The following is a 16172-nucleotide window of genomic DNA, read 5'->3' as shown; positions in this document are numbered from 1 at the left end:
AATTCATCTGGGCTCTGGAGGCGGATGTGTGATCTATATTTAATTTCTATATTGATAATCTGTCATCATCGGTATGATCTCTGTCCTTGAAAAGTCGCATCAGCTTCTCCCCATCGTCTTCCACTCACTAATGTAGCTGTAGTGCTGGGCCTGGCTGTTCAAAACACAGTTCCCATTCCCCACCTTCAACACCACTTTCTGGGCAAAAACAACACATTTAGTCATTTAATCACATTCACTGCATGCAAAATAGGTTTGTGTTTCATAGGGGGGGTCAATTTCCTACATTGTCAAGGCCCGGCTGGCAAACTGCAAGTTAAAAAGCACCATGTGAAACAAGAATTATTCGAGACTAGTTGTTTGAAGTCATCTCTGCGCACGTTGTTACACTGTCCAGGCACGTGATTTTGTAGGGTTTAAATGTCACCTGGCACGTCAGCTCCATCTTGCATTTTGTCGTAGTGTCTGTGATAACCTTTCCATGTCGATGCCTAGCAGATAACCACAACCCATGCATTTGAGCAGCACGCTCTCCCTGCGGTGTGTGTGCAAATGATCTCCCGCTATCTCTGCATCTTCGTCCAAGAGCCTTCCAACAATCCTGGAGTTCTGTGGATTTACTGCAGCCCCGCACAGTGGTGTGTGTGTGTGTGTGTGTGTGTGTGTGTGTGTGTGTGTGAGAAGGAAACATTGTGGACACATTCATAATTCACAGCCCGGTTCTGCGGATCGGCCCTGCATAATTGGGTTCCTCGCCATCAGGCACCACCCAGAGAGCCATGAATATGCACTGAACGGGACAGGCTTTCCATTCCAGCACTCCAGCCTCCGTCTGCGGTTAACCACCGCACCGGTGTTTGTGTTCCAGAAAAGCCCTGTGGGCTGCTCTCCGAATAACTGGAGCAGCGGCGGCGGCATCATCCATCCACACACACACACACACTCACATACTGCTGAGACAGAGGAGCCTACACGCGTAGACAGGACTCAACTACAGGCACCCCATTCAGTGCCCGCTGTCGATTATCGAAGGGAGGTACTCTCTTTTGAGTGCCCACTCCAGCACCACGTGGGAGACCAATCGACTACTGAATGGGATGCTACGTCAGAGATTGGAAGAAAAGAGATACACTGTGCAAACAGTCATTTTCTACAGTTTCTTTACAGTTATTGAGGTAAACAGACACGGGTGTATCTCGGTAGGGGATCCTTTCCATGTTGTCACGCCCTTATAACAACATTTACGAGCCTGTCAGTTACTAAAACAAGCAGTTTACTTTCACATGCACATGCTTGCTCCATGGGATTCCATAGTCTGATAAGCCTGATATTGCAGTGCTGTGTATGTTGGGGGGGGGGATGGGGCCAGTCCAGGCGAAGATTGCAAGGGCTGACAGGCTGGGTAGATGGTAGGTCTCTTAAATGAAGAAATTAAATCATGAGGAGAGGAACTGAGAGAGATATACTGTACATCTCTGACTCACACCCGGTGGTGTGATGCAATGATAAGGCTCAGAGAAGCCATACAGTTCATTAACCCTGGATGATTTGTACACATCCTACCTCTTGCACAACGGAGTGACACAGAGACTGAACAAAAAGGAACGTTTCTGTCTCAACTCGCTTTCTTTAAAACATTAAGAGTCACCTGACTTGCCGTTATGGCTGGTCTTTTCTCACTGCTCACATCTATAATCAACTCCTAGTGTTTCGCACAGATTCCCATCAGTGGGACCCCTGTCACCATGAGAACAGATGAGTTGGCTGCAGCTGAGAAAATAAGCCATATTCTATCGGCCTGATCGATCAGATAGGGCGAGTGTGAGGGAGTACAGATGCACACATCCATTAAGGCCCCCATGAGCTCATAGAAATTTGCCAGAAAGAGCAAAAACCACTGGGGCAGTAATAACCCTAACTCAGTAGGATGTCGTCCTCTAAGTGAATAACCTTAACGTGAATTGTGTTGCGTTTATGTTAATGGCTCATTTTAATGCTGGTCGAGTTTTTGTCCTGACCACGAGGTCTTGGCTCTTTCATTAGCCTTTCTCTGAGGGGCTTTGTGACCGTGGCTGAGAGAGGTTGTGTGCCGCCGGCGCGGGGCGGGGAGAGCTGGTGATGCCGTGTGTCTCCTGTGTGTTGGCCCCCGGTAACCCCCGGGAGTGAGTGAGCGAGCCCCGGCTCCATTTTCACCTGGCTTTTGATGTGGGGCAGAGTGAAAATGCCACGCTTTAAGACATGTTCCCTGTTCCCAAAACGCAGACTTACCCCCCCAAACAATATGGAGTATGTGTGTGGCGAAGCGTAGAAGTGTAACAGTATAGTGTAGCTTGAAAAGTATACAAGTATACAGAGGACTCATACTGCAAACCCATGTTGAGGGTAATCAGGGTTATCCTCGGGTAAATTAAGGCAATCTAGGGAATTACCTTTCGGTGAGCCATGTTTTAATTATCAAATAAAAATGTGCCTGAATATGATTTAAATTCATGACCTGAATTTCAAATGGTTTTGTAATTATGATTCTAATGAAAAATATCAATTTTGAAAAGTTTTCTGAACGATACGTCATTGGCTATACTGAAGGGGAATTAACCAATGCTGATCCAGACACTGGGCACTTCTCTCTGGGCCCAATCTGAATGATGCCCACCGATTACTGCCCACACTAGGCTCCACTGGTACTGCCCACACAAGGCTCCACTGGTACTGCACTAAACATCTGCTCTTGGCAGCCAGTTCTGAGCAGCGTCCCTCTGGCAATCAGTTCTGATATAGGATGTTCACACCATCTACACACACACCGCAGGGTCAGTTGCATGCGTCTCTCTGAGAGAGTGTGTGTGTGTGTGTGTGTGTGTGTGTGTGTGTGTGTGTGTGTGTGTGTGTGTGTGAGAGAGATGGAGAGACAGGCTGGTTTTGGAATGTGTGGTGAGTACAAGATCCCCTCCCCCACTCCCCTCCAAATCTATCAGTCTGTGTCTGTCCACCCCACCCCAGGGCAGAGAGATGGCACTACACTAGAGTTCGACCGTGCCAGAATTTCACAAACTCGCTCCGTGCGGAGGTGTGGAGTCTGGAAGCAGGAGATCCGGCATTCTGCCATCACAGTCTTTCGACATTACAGAATCCAGACGCTCCTGGATTCAGAGCAATCCTCTCCGGTCTCACCTCGCGTATAGGAGCGATCCGAGACAGGCCGGTGCAGTCTCACTCAGAAAGAGAGGGGAGAGGAGAGGGGAGGGGGGGGGGGGGGGGGGGGGGCGGGGGGAGTAAAAGAATGAGCACACAAATAGAGGAAGGTTGCCAGGTGTAGGACTTACAAAAATCCCCATTCTTTGACATCAATAATTAGCACCTTTTTCTTGTCACGCTTGAGCAGGCACTTTTAAGAGTGCCCCCTAACTCAATGAGCACTGCTCCAGGATACGGCCTTCTCTTTTGTCTGGTACTCAGCACCGGCCACACGTATTGTGGCCGTCTGTCTGTGTGCACACACACAAGGCCTTTTGATTGCACAAGGGCCCTTTTATATGGCAGGCAGTAAACTGCAGTGCCCATAAACTGGCACGGATGTGGAGGCACAGGGAAACACAGGAAGTCAGAGCTACAGACAGGAGCTCCAGTGGAGGGAGTGAATGACGTGAGTATCGCTGCAGGAAATAAAATGGCAGACGTGCCCTCCACAGAAAACCACCACAGGGGATATGAGAGTTGGGCTTAAACTAAGGTAAACTGGTCATATCAATAACAAAGTTTAAAATACAAGGTATATACAAATTCAAGGTTTATACAAATTTGACGGAGTATACAAGACCCTAAAAGTGTTGGGTTCATCGTTTATAGCGCCCAAGCCAGAGGAAGCGCAACTCACAGTTCATCACAGTTAAGACATTACCTGACAGCACCTTATTTGGTCTTCATTGCCACATGCTATGATTCTATTTAGGGGTCAGTCAGTTTGCTTTATTTTTGTTTTGGTTTTTACAGGCCCTGTTGCACCCCATTACAAGACTGGATTTGGAATATGTCTGAAAATAACTGTTCTTAGAACATTAACTTGGCTTGGCATGTCTACAGAAACTGTGCCAGCCTTGTCAAGGAAACTTAAAGTACACTTTTTTTAAAAAGTACATGTGTTACTGCTGCCCCCTATGGGTGGACCAAGCCATATGCACTTTTTGGTATTTAACTATACAAACTACCGTGACGGTTAAACTTGATTTACCGTGACGGTTAAACTTGTTTCATGCAGGTCGGTCATGAAGAGTTACTGATTACGGTGTGTCTGAACATAGATCTAATAGATAACCCAAACATGCCTTTGAACAAAATACAAGCAAGTACACAAGTACATTCATAAGGTCTGGATAAAGAAAGACAAGGTAACAGGAAATTAGATGTTGATAGTTTATTGTGCGATATGCAACCAACACCACACTCATTCAAGAGAAAGATCATCGTCTCAACTTGCTCAACTCACTCTCAATGTGCCAAAAGTATCTCCATCCAACCCAACCTTGAGATCATCTTTACATTCAAGTTTGCACATTCCACATTCCATTGTTTACCATTGAACAGCTTTACCCATTTTACATATGCATTTTTTGTCCTCAGTTAATTCCCATCCAGACGAAGTCACGTTATCGTTTATCGTAGGAAGAGGCTTTCTAGGGGCACTGAGTGTGAAGCAGGGTGACGTGAGTCTTGGACTCGACTGAGCAAGAACAAACAGATTCTGCGTCAAACACACATCTTTCACTTTACTTTTATCTTTCGCTTTCCTCAAGCACAGGAACCACAAATAAGCCATGCCTCTAAAAACACCTTTCATCATTTTTAAGTGCACTGTCAAAAACGGGGATTCGTTATTGTCAAAAAGAAAAGACGATGGGAAGAATCGTGATTGTCTTTGATATATATGTAACAGCGGAACATCACTTTTAGAAAAGCATCACATGTCAATACTTGCGACCATACATTAGTCTTTTGCTGAAACGAATTTCACAGAAACAGACACTTGTGAATATTGCCCCTAGGTTCAGTGCGATGGTCTGTGCTCTTAGCTCAACACAAAAATGAATAACAAAAAAAGAGAGAGAGAGAGAGAGGAGTGAAAGAAAGGTACCTAATAGGATGAGATGGAGTGGCTTTCAGAGCCCTCAACATGGCGTGGGCCACGCTAATGCAAAACCACCTCCATTACACGCTGGCAGCTAGCCATCAGCAGCCATTCCACATGAAACGCACATCATCTCATCACCCCCAGGCACACACACACACACACACACTCAAGAAGAAACCCTCGCAGTCTGATTGCTACAGCCACAGCTACTCTCACCTGGCACATACAGCAATCAAGTCCCAGTTCTCAGATGAGCCTCTCCACCACCGCTGACACCCAACTCCCCGTCGATTCCTGGGTGAGCGGGAAGAAACCCCCCCCCCCCCCCCCAGAGGGAGAAACCTATTCCACTGTCTGACTGCTCAGGATCAGCTCCTCTGTGTGAACAAGGAGCCTACATTAGCAGGTGAGGGAAGGAACTGAGGAACTACTACAGCCATTATGGTTAGGGTTGTGGAACTGTATTTTAAGATGGGGCTAAGTGCGGTGTTCCTCTCTTTAAGATCTGTGAGTATTCATTGTGGAGCTGCCCCGCGGTTCACATTACTAGGCATGGAAGTCCTTCCGTCGAGACGAAGGTCTACGCCAGACATCTCATTTTCATACAAATTATACGCCCCAGTTTTATTCATGAGGATGTTCTTCCTTTTTCATCCAGTCCGTTTCGCAGGGTTTGGTATTCAGACAGGATCCAGCTCCTGGACGTGTGCGCGACATGAGGCTTCGGAGGGCACTTCTGATGAGATCCGGAGGCATGGGAGAGTGGATATGAGGACTGACCACAGAGGCCAGGAGAGATAAGGGACATTGGGTTTCTAAGGACTCTCTGACATACCCCAGTTTCTGTTTATTTGCAGTCCTTCCAAACGCAGCCAAGACCTCATTCTGATAATAATCTCCACCGGAAAGAATAATGTTTGGCTAATACAGCAGACAGTCTCCCTAACACTTTAAAACTCTCGCCAAGTCAGTGCTATAATTTCCAGCAATGGTGGTTTTACATGTGTATGTGCTTATATTTCAAAACGTAGCTGTACGTATGTGTGTTTTATGATATCAAAGAGACTCTCTTGCGATAAAACATACCGAGTGCCTCTTGGTCTGAGCACTGACCAAAGCGTGTGAAGTCTGCAGACCAGCAGCATATCGGCAGAGGCGGGTTCAGTTGAGTCCACACCCAACTTTTTTTCCTGTGGGACACGCACAGGCTAGGCACCCCCTGATAATATTCAGAATGGAGGGAAACAAGTCAACACTTCAAAGGGCCCCGCGTCCAAAGGTCACAGGCCTGCTTCATATCATACAATAGCTCCAGGACCTACACTCACCCAGGGCTTGCCATAAATAATACCATATCTGGTAGAAGGGAAAGGGAGGAACAATCTGCGGTGGTCAGAGCCAACAGCCTCAGGGCTAGATCTGAGAGGTTAGTGAGGGCAGCTTAGTTTGGGACACAGTCCAATTCAGATCTTGGTACTGTGTGAAGGCAGTGGGTTTATCATCAAGGAGATTCCATAGAGCACTGCTGAATAAACACAGCCCAGGGAGAGCGAGAGACAGAGAGAGAGAGAGAGAGAGAGCTAAGAAAGAATGAGACCACCACTACCAGCTAGCCCAGGGCACTAAGCAGGGCTGAGATCGCTGGGGCCTCAGTGCTGTGGAGCACTAAAAGCAGAGTTTTGTGCTTCTTCAACCTTGAGGGAAAACATGGCTAAAGGAAGACATCAGACATGCCTCCGGGCAAAGCAGAAAACATACTGAGCAGAGAGGAATTGAGAGGAATCGATTTAAAACGTTCCATCCGGTGTATTGCTTTGTGTGGGCTGGAAGCAGAGAACTGCAGAAATGTGCAGTGTTAACAGTGGTTGTTGCCTATTTTTATTAGCAGTTGACGGGTATGGTGAATATTTCTATTCCAATTCACAGTTTGCTCAAGTGGACCATTTTTAAGCCACTTCACGGGATTAGTCGACTCAGAAGAGGAACATCTGGACGGTTGCCCAATGGACCTGCACATAGCATGGCCTACAGGGGGCGCAATTGTCCAAGCAAAGGTGTGTCCTGATTGCAAAAAGAGGTCTTGGCTCTCCTTCATACACACTTAGGCCCAATCCCAATGTCCCCCTAAGCCCTAAGACCTGAACCCTCACAGACTTAATTGATGTCAGCTGGTGTGTGGATGATGGAGTGTGGCGGGCTGCAAGGGTAATGGTATGAATAGGAATGGAGTGGCACGCTGCATCACATTACCTTGAGGACGCCGAAACGTGGTTTTGTGACACTTTATTTTACATTTTGACATTCTTCATGGCCATGAACGTGTTGCAGGCTCTTGCCTTACAGGGTGGACGAGAGGTAATTGTCAAATAATCAATTACTCTTTTTTTGTCAAAACAGCATCATTAAGCAAAAATGAAAAGAAATGGTTGATAAATAAACTAGGAGTGTAATACATCATATGTATATCTTAAATTGTTGTCAATTTAGTTCCCATTTTATCTTTTCATATCGCAATGCTATGAACGTGTATAAAGGGCTCAAAATGACTGCGAGAGAGCCCTTGTGCACTTGACAATTTGACAGTGGGCCAGCCCTAAGCACTCACGGATTTAGTGACAACGCGCCTCAAAGTCCGTGGATCTGGACATTGGGCTTGGGCCTTACACACATACCTCTCATTCCAAGTAGGGACGCACCCTTCATTGTGTAGAGCCACATGCCGTGCCTTTCATTTCCCCCCATTCATTCCTTTCTAATTGTATTCAGTGTGGATACACCTGCCCTGCCTGCCTGCCTGCCTGCCTGCCTGTAGGGCAGCACTGGGAGAACCAGCTCTGCCCCACCGCATAGCAGAACAGAACACAGAGGAACCAGTTCTACGGCTCCGGTGTAAACACTACTGCATTCTTCCCACATAAGCACACTTTGCCCTGCCCTCGTAGTTCCTCGTACATGCCGGGGTTTTTTGCATCGCTCGTTCCGGCTAAAAGTCCACCGAACAAGGAACAAGGAATAGTTAATGAGAATGAGGGATGCCACTTGTTCAGAAGGTGCTCACCCCCACCACTCCAGCCTCCATTCAAAGTCGAGTTTCCCCTGAAGAAAGTCAGTGCAGTAATAAAGAAGGGATGTAAACAAAGCCCAACTGAAATCCCTGATTGTTTGTTGATTCTGCAGCGAGAGCTGTCAGTGTGAGTTTATGTTTAGCATTTTCTGCAAGATCAAAGCAGGGGAACTAGAGAGCAAAGCGAACTCCTTTGTGAAATAACACAATCTATACTTCCTTGTGTGGTGCTTTGATGCTTCTCTTCCCCGGAATTTCAAAGTAACTTTAAAGCAGGTAAATACAGGGTAGTGACAGGTAGGTATCACTTTTCTTTTCTATGGGCGTCCAGGGGACTGTTCTCCAAAAGGACATATCACTTTGAGTGAACACTTCTTCTAAGGGTCAACAAGCTGCACTCCTTTGAAACAATTACTTTGAAACAGAAATCCATCACTCTCGGTTTCTGAGTGTGTGTGGCAGCTTTGCTAAACAATAACGTCAGGACAATAGTGTTTTATTCTGAAGTTTGTGAACTTCCTCTGTTCTACAACTGTGCATACTGTACCAGGAAATGTCCCACGGTGGAAAATCGGAAAATTAAAGGCAGGTCAGTTGATTAGTCATTACACCTAACAACCATCCAACATGAACACTCACTAGGCAACACTGCAAATCTGACATTCCCACACCTACACAGTTAGGTTATATGGTCTCATACAAGTACTGAAACACATTTTCATATATACTTCAAACAATGAAAATACTGACTCTTAATACTACACTTGACCCAGGTCTATCCTGTATCACAACTCACAATGGCGCGGTACGTCAACCAGTCTGTCTATGTACACTGGTTGTGTAGCTAAAGTAGATGTTCATAAAGTACCCTGGGCTAAACCAAATATTCCACAGATGAAAACAGCTAAATTATACGGTAGACCCTTACGCAACGAGCACTAATTCGTTTGCTTACGGGGATGTGCTCTGATCATTAGCTCCTCCAGCAAACAATTCGATTTAACACCATTGTTCAGTTTGTTCTCCAGTAATGGATAATTAGAGATCCGCTACCTTTGCATATCATTAGTACGCCACACACCATTAACACACCAGAACACACGCAGAACAAGCTAAGGGCTCTCCAGCGGCAGAGTGGCCACTAGAGTCAGTGCAGAACGTGAGTAAATCGAGAGCGAGAGAGAGAGAGAGAGAGAGAGAGAGAGAGAGAGAGAGAGAGAGAGAGAGAGAGAGAGATATCCCCCCCCCCCCCATATCACCCATCGCTATGGCTACACATTGTTTATGTTCATCACAGGCCTAGTGTCACCAGAAGGCATCGAAATCAACATACGGTACGTCATAACTGCTACGTGTAGAGGCCTACGTGGTTTAGACTGAGCAACACATTTGTAAAACACACACACACACACACACACACCATTTCAACAAAGCTCTGTGTTCACTCAAATCAAGGGCAGCAAGGGGCATGAGGGGGGTAGCGTCATGCAGCCTGTCGAACAGTGTAAACGCACACAACACGTGGTCACTACCTAATAGCACTTCAGTGCATACTTTTGGACACGAAATCAACAACCCTGAAAATGTTGGAACACAACGGAAAGCAGTTAGTCATCGGAAGTGACAACTATGGTATCTAAGCCAAGCGTTCTGACCTTCACCCTAATGCTGCAAAAGACTACCAAGCCCTTTGTATTCACCAGTGATAGTGTAACATAATTGCATCCTTACTGATTATTTGATTCAGAAAGAACACATAATCATGGTTTACATGCAAATGCTCTGACGACGATCAGGAATATTAAACACTGAGGTAACATTTCACGGAGTCATCTCAAAGAGCTGAGCAATAATGAAATGATGGCTGACAAGAGAAATTGAGTACCCCTCTTTTTTTGGAATACATTTGAAAGGAATACATTGGGTTCATAAGATGTAAAAAAAGAAGACGATTATGTACCACAAAGTAACAATAATGGTATAGTTTGAGTTTGTAACAGAAAGCACTTTGGGGGAAAAAATTATTATTCCATTTTGGTCCGTTTTGAAATGGTACCTTTGGAATTATTTGAGGGGAATTATTTGGTAACAAAATATTTCGAGTTTGGATTTCTACGTGTGTCGATTGTTGCTTTTGAATAGAAATGAGCCTCCCTCATAATTTGACACACTTTCCTGAACAATGATGACCTAACCCGACCAACCATTACTTTCGCCTGACATCACTGTGTTTACCAAAGGCTGGGATGATAAGAGTTTGTGCTCTTGGTACGGAATAGAATAGCAGTGGGATTTTGTCCATTGGCTCTCATCACATGTAGGCTTCATCGCCAGAGAGCCCATGCCACTGACACAACACAGTGCAAAGTAGGCCCCTGCTTCACTTAGATTCACATCCTGAACACCTGGCCAATAAATTGAATAAAGCATAGGCAACACAAGCCTACATATTTTTGGGCCATACAGTGTAAAGACAAAACATATTTAGTGGTTTTTAACCAGAAATCATCGAAGCAAGCTATTTCAACCTGAATGCATGGTCTATATACAACCAAAACAAAGCCTTTTTTATATTTTCTCTACACGCAAAAGTGGGTTGATATTTGGAGTAAGTATTTCTTGTAAACCATGATGTCTGTACACCACATCCATGTTAACGATGAGTATGCCAATTTCAGAACCACAGATCCACGGTAGCTACACATAGAATTATAAGCCACTGTTGTTTCACTTCACATTGTGGGACAGCGCAGAATGTTTAGACCCTCCCCGGTGAAATCAGCCTTTGAGTAGTGATGGGGAGGCCATTGGCCCAGCTGAGATGGTATGGGTGAAGGCCATGTGATTATGCTTATCCAGGGGAGAGATTGTGTCTGCGACCTTACTGCACGGTCTGGTACAGGTAGCCTCTCTTGTAGGCACTCAGAGGGTAGAAAGTGGCCACCACGAACTTGCCGTCGAACGTCCTCCCGGTCAGCAGCCTCTGGGCTTCTTTGGAGTCTCCAGCATTTGCATATTCGACAAACACCTGAGAAACAAAAAACAACCAGGAATTCACAATCCTCACAATTCCCATTAAACCCCCCCCCCAAGTCTCTGGAATGGCTTAAAAAGAGGCTGTGCCTTACCTGGCCTTTGCCTGGGTTTTCTTTCGGGATTAACAGTGAGACAACAGACCCGTACTTCTGGCATTCCTCTTTCATGTCTTCTACGATGTCTGATTAGAGCACAAGACTGAATGTATTCCAATGACGCCTTACAGTACAGAAAACTGACATAGAAATATTCTAGATATTTAAATAATGACACATTTTTTATGAAAATCAAACACCTTGGGTAAAAATATTTGAATCAACATCAATGCATGAACTCTGAACATTTGCTTGTTCACTAAACAGTGTTAAAGGTTTGTTGGGTTGATTTCTTTCTGATGTCATGCATCTTCATCATATTTCCCTCTGGAGGAGTTGATCTCACCTTCATACTCATCCTCGTTGTACAGGTGACTGTCATCAATCACATTGAGCAGCCTCAGGACGGGAGTGGGCAGCAGAACCAAATCCTCGATGTGAGGAGCTGCAGTAAAAGCATGTGAGCATTACATCACTAAACTCCCAAAGTCACAAGAGCTTCTCATTTAGGTCCTGCTCCTTAATACGCAACATTCAATACTTCTTCTCAGACAAAAAAATGTCCATGTTCAAATGAAACATTACTATACAATAATGTGTTACAAACAGATACAATAATCAATCAAAAGAGGCCATATTTAATGAACAGCAGGTTAAAATAAGATTCCATCATGGCTGTCCACAGTAGAAGTTTATGTGATGGCATTTTGATTCTCAAGCAAACATTCCATCCTATTTCAATGAGGACTCTGTGGACCTTGGCCACCATGTGATGTGATGTTGTGTGTGTGTGTGGTATTTCAAACGAACCGAAGGGAATGCTGAAGAAGGGGCTGATGAGGGCAGCGTCTGCGGTGCTTCGGAGTTTGGGGTCAACGCGGAGCATGCTGGAGGGACCACATAACACATCCGTACAGTGGAAAAAAAACACAAGAGCAATATCTGGCTCCAAAACATCTGCGTAAGTAAATCTCACCATGTCATAACTCTACCTTCATGACACATCAATGCAATGAGTAGCTGTCTAGATCATGACATAGATATATTGGTCACAAAGACCTTCTCATCTTACCACTTTGACAGCGTACCTCTTAATAAGGTCTCTGAGGTGATACACCGGGATGGCGGGGCAGGCCATACTGTTACGGGTGAAGATATGATCGACTATCGCGGCGTTGTTCTCCTACAAAGACGTAAAGCAATTTGACTCATTAGTGAACTTCGAAATTAGAATTCGAAATGTGTAACCATACATTCTGGAGCAACTTCTATGGATAACTCACAAATCAGTGTGTGGCTTGAGGCCAAATTCAAAATCTAATTTCACAGAGTTGTGGACAGTCACCCCGTGCACCACTGGCGCCCATCTTTCACTGACCTTCCATTCCTGAGATCGGACGGTCTCCTTCAGCTTGATGCCGGAGTACAGCTCCAGGAGGATGATCCCCAGGCTCCACAGGTCAATGGCGGCAGTGCAGCCACTGTCCACCTCCAGCCCCGCCTGGGCCAGGGAGTTCTGCAGCTCTGCCTCGGGAGCCCGGTACCCATCGGTCTGGACGTACTTCACGTCCTGTGTGGTAAGGACAGAGCAGTGTAAGATGACATCTAGAAAGACTGACATGATGCTCCAAATCAGTCATTGTAATCATTTTTCAGCCAAATACAAAATGACCCTCCTGGAAAATGAAACCTTCCACAGGAGGAGTGTTATAAAAGCAGCATACTGAGCTATTCAGATCTTGCTAACTGTCCTCTAACTGTTGGCCGAACATTATAAACATGTTTAAGCTCTTCTTGAGAGACAGACTTCCAGTCAAATACCCTTCCAAAATGATTGTATGCCTGCACATTTACGGTTTTAAGCACTACAGCACCACTGCATTCATATAATATCAGCCTCTCCTAAGTGCCACTGCAACATTTTGATGGCCTAAAACTCGGGCGCTCTAGCTCACCTGATGTCCCTCTTTGTAGCTAAGACCGAAGTCGATGAGTTTGAAGCACTCGTCCTCGGCGCTCCACAGCACGTTGCGGGGCTTCAGGTCGGCGTGCACGTAGCCTTCGCGGTGGAGGAAGGCCAAGGCCTCCAGCACATCCCGGGCACAGTGCTGGATCATCCACATGGAGTGGCCCTGGTTGGAGGCGCGCACCAGCAGATCGGACACGTTCACATCCAGCAGCTCCAGCAGCAGGCAGCGCGTTGCCACGCCAACCGCACTGTGATTGGTGAACACCCCATACAGGGTCACTGTGGAGGACAACCCAGCAGACAAGAATTAGTATTTCAAAACTTAAACTGCAACAGATTGAGTTCTAACATGTATGCCCAGTTGACCTTGAAATACCACGCTTTTAAAATGTCTAAAGGAGCTTGCTGCTGCTATGTTCTCTATGCATGGATTGCGTACATGAATTTTCTAAGTTATGGCTAAGCAAGGGAAACTGCTTTGAAGTAGATAGTAGTTAATCAGCATGAACACACCTGCCTGCGGGAGTGGGAAAAACAGCATTAGCCTAACCAACAGACCTGAACATTGTTTTCAGGCACAGCTATCCTGATGCGATCTACAGAATTAAGAGGGCAAATCACAGCTTGTCTCGATTTGATCACTTGAGGTATGCCCTCTGATAACCTGCTGCCATTGCCATGGAAAACAACATTTAATGTCTGTGCCAATGGACCTTTTTAGAGAAATCCAGTATAACAGAGAGGAAAGTGTCTGTATATTTGGTAAACATATTGTACAAATAGAATGTGTTACATGTTACAAGCCATTCAATAAGATTAACGCAGTTATGCTACTGGCGTAGGGCACATCTGGTTGACACAGTCTGCACCCTTTATGAATAAAAGTTCGTAATTTATTTTTTAATCACACCCTTTATGATTAAGTATATTGCTTGAAGGATAACGCTTTAGACACTGCAACTTTACCAAGAGAAGGTACAGGCATTCCAATGGTCAGAAGCAAGCCTCAAAATGCCCTAAATGTTGACGAAGATGATATCATCGCAATCACCATTACGGCAGGCATAACGTACCTATATTCTTATGTCCCTGGATGTCTTCAAGCACGGATCTTTCTTTGTGGTACCCGTAATCCCCGCCCTGTGCGTCCGCCTGGAACTCCTTGACGGCCGCTGTGCTGGATCGGCCAGAGCTCACACCATAAACAGAGGCCGAGACACCCTGACCGAGCCGGGCCTGCACATTCCACATTTCTCCAAAGATCTCAAACAACACCGGTGTCATGGTCTGATCTACGGTCGCAGGGGAAGGTGCCATCATTGCTGATGTACTCACATCCGAGGACAATTTCCCACTCGACTCAGAACTGCAAGCCATGAAGTCAATATCCTTGCCTGATCACTACGACACAAACGGCCAAGACGAGAACACCTGATAGCTAGCTTGAACAGTTACTGACCACGAAATCCGATCAGCGACCTATAACTTCCAAGTTCTTACAAGATGGATTCCCATTAGGCGGCTTTAGACGTTTCTGACATCCCATGCCAAAATCGTCTTGGCTGCCATTCTGTTGTGTCAGCCTTACCTCGCAAGTTTTAACAAGATAGCTAGTCACTTTGAGCTAACTAGATATCCTGGCTACACAATCTTGCTAGCGATAGGTAAGTTAGCTCTGTTCGCCGGCTAATTTTAGTAGGCAGAGATATTCCACCTCAAGGTACCATGCATCTTGGAGGTAAATGCGATATGTTCAGTCCCTGAAAGATAACAGAGCTGTACAAATCACAGTGCAGTTTCTGTCATTTTGTTTCTTGTAAATAATACTTCTTTAAAACTATTCGATTAGATATCGAGTAGACTTTGCGTTTGTTTAGCCCGCCATTTTACCGGAAGTATCACGTTATCTGTGTAAATTAACTAAAAACTACTTCCGGTCTCATTAACTTTGGCTTTTACCAGATTGTTTTCCTTTGTAAGAGACATACAGTTAATCAACTGTGTCAAACATTGTTATTTTATAAGAACATTTTAAAAGTAAAAGCATTATATAAGCAACGACAGTCAAATTAGGAGACATTTAGACATAATTGTCCCGAAATTAATTAATCAGCTTTAGTATTTAAGAAACATGACATATGTTAATTGCATAACCACGATAACAAAAACTAAGTATTTTTTTAAAGAACTAACTCAAGTGTTTTAAAACAGGGAACATTGATAAACTAAACGAAATTGCATTGTGTTCAACAGGAAGATGATTTAACACACACCTCACTCTACTAATAAAAAAAAGATTGTGTCTAAATAAAAGTGAGGTTGAATATGTTCATATCTTAGATATTAATAAAGACATGTTTATCTGTGATTCATTTTATCATTGGCTACACCGCAATATTTTAAAGTTTGCTAATCTTATGAAAGCAACTGCATTGTGCCCAGTGGGAAGACACTGTGACACACTCCACACTCTACTGATAGAAAGGATTGTGTCTGGATAAAAGTGCGATGGAATGTGTTCAGAGCATATTAGAGTTTATTATTGATGGATCTCAACATTGACTACACCACAAAGCTTTCAAAATAGTCCATCAAACCGGCAAAATATATGCAATAGGATCACACTGTGACACATTCCACACCCTACTGATGAAACAAATGATTGTGTCTGAAAAAGGCCGTTATGTCTTTCAAGTGAGTTTTTGTAATTAAAGATAACAATTTTTGGTGATGCCACAAATACCTTAAATAGTCAGTGTGCTTTCAACCGTATAGTGAAAATAACAACAATCGCAACAACAATAACGTTATTACCATTTCCCGAGGTGTTTAGACTACCCTGCGCACGGACATACCGTTTCCTTGTCAGAACTTTTAATTTGG

At 44.8% G+C, this 16172-nt stretch overlaps 1 protein-coding gene across 1 annotated transcript; it reads right to left on the bottom strand.

The window, feature by feature from the left end:
- Positions 1-4396: 4396 nt before the first annotated feature.
- Positions 4397-15372, bottom strand: uhmk1 (U2AF homology motif (UHM) kinase 1). Its single transcript, XM_012834163.3, has 8 exons — positions 14363-15372; positions 13276-13568; positions 12699-12890; positions 12409-12503; positions 12131-12207; positions 11667-11765; positions 11318-11406; positions 4397-11217 (listed from the first exon to the last, which is right to left on the bottom strand). The coding sequence occupies exons 1-8, from the start codon at positions 14664-14666 to the stop codon at positions 11071-11073; spliced, it is 1296 nt and encodes a 431-aa protein (XP_012689617.2). The 5' UTR covers positions 14667-15372; the 3' UTR covers positions 4397-11070.
- Positions 15373-16172: the final 800 nt, after the last annotated feature.

This window comes from Clupea harengus, chromosome 10 (genome assembly GCF_900700415.2).
Source record: "Clupea harengus chromosome 10, Ch_v2.0.2, whole genome shotgun sequence".
Taxonomy (NCBI): domain Eukaryota; kingdom Metazoa; phylum Chordata; class Actinopteri; order Clupeiformes; family Clupeidae; genus Clupea; species Clupea harengus.
Note: the sequence above shows the minus strand (reverse complement) of the source record. Positions and strands in the feature narration are given on the sequence as shown.

What these genes read in the sequence shown, in the direction of transcription:
- uhmk1 (XM_012834163.3), bottom strand. Translation starts at nt 14,666, where the DNA reads ATGGCTTGCAGTTCTGAGTCGAGTGGGAAATTGTCCTCGGATGTGAGT. An exon ending in CTCAGAGACCTTATTAAGAG is followed by an intron (nt 12,208 to 12,408) that starts GTACGCTGTCAA and finishes TGGTCCCTCCAG; the next exon opens with CATGCTCCGCGTTGACCCCA. An exon ending in AAAACCCAGGCAAAGGCCAG is followed by an intron (nt 11,218 to 11,317) that starts GTAAGGCACAGC and finishes TTTGTTTCTCAG; the next exon opens with GTGTTTGTCGAATATGCAAA.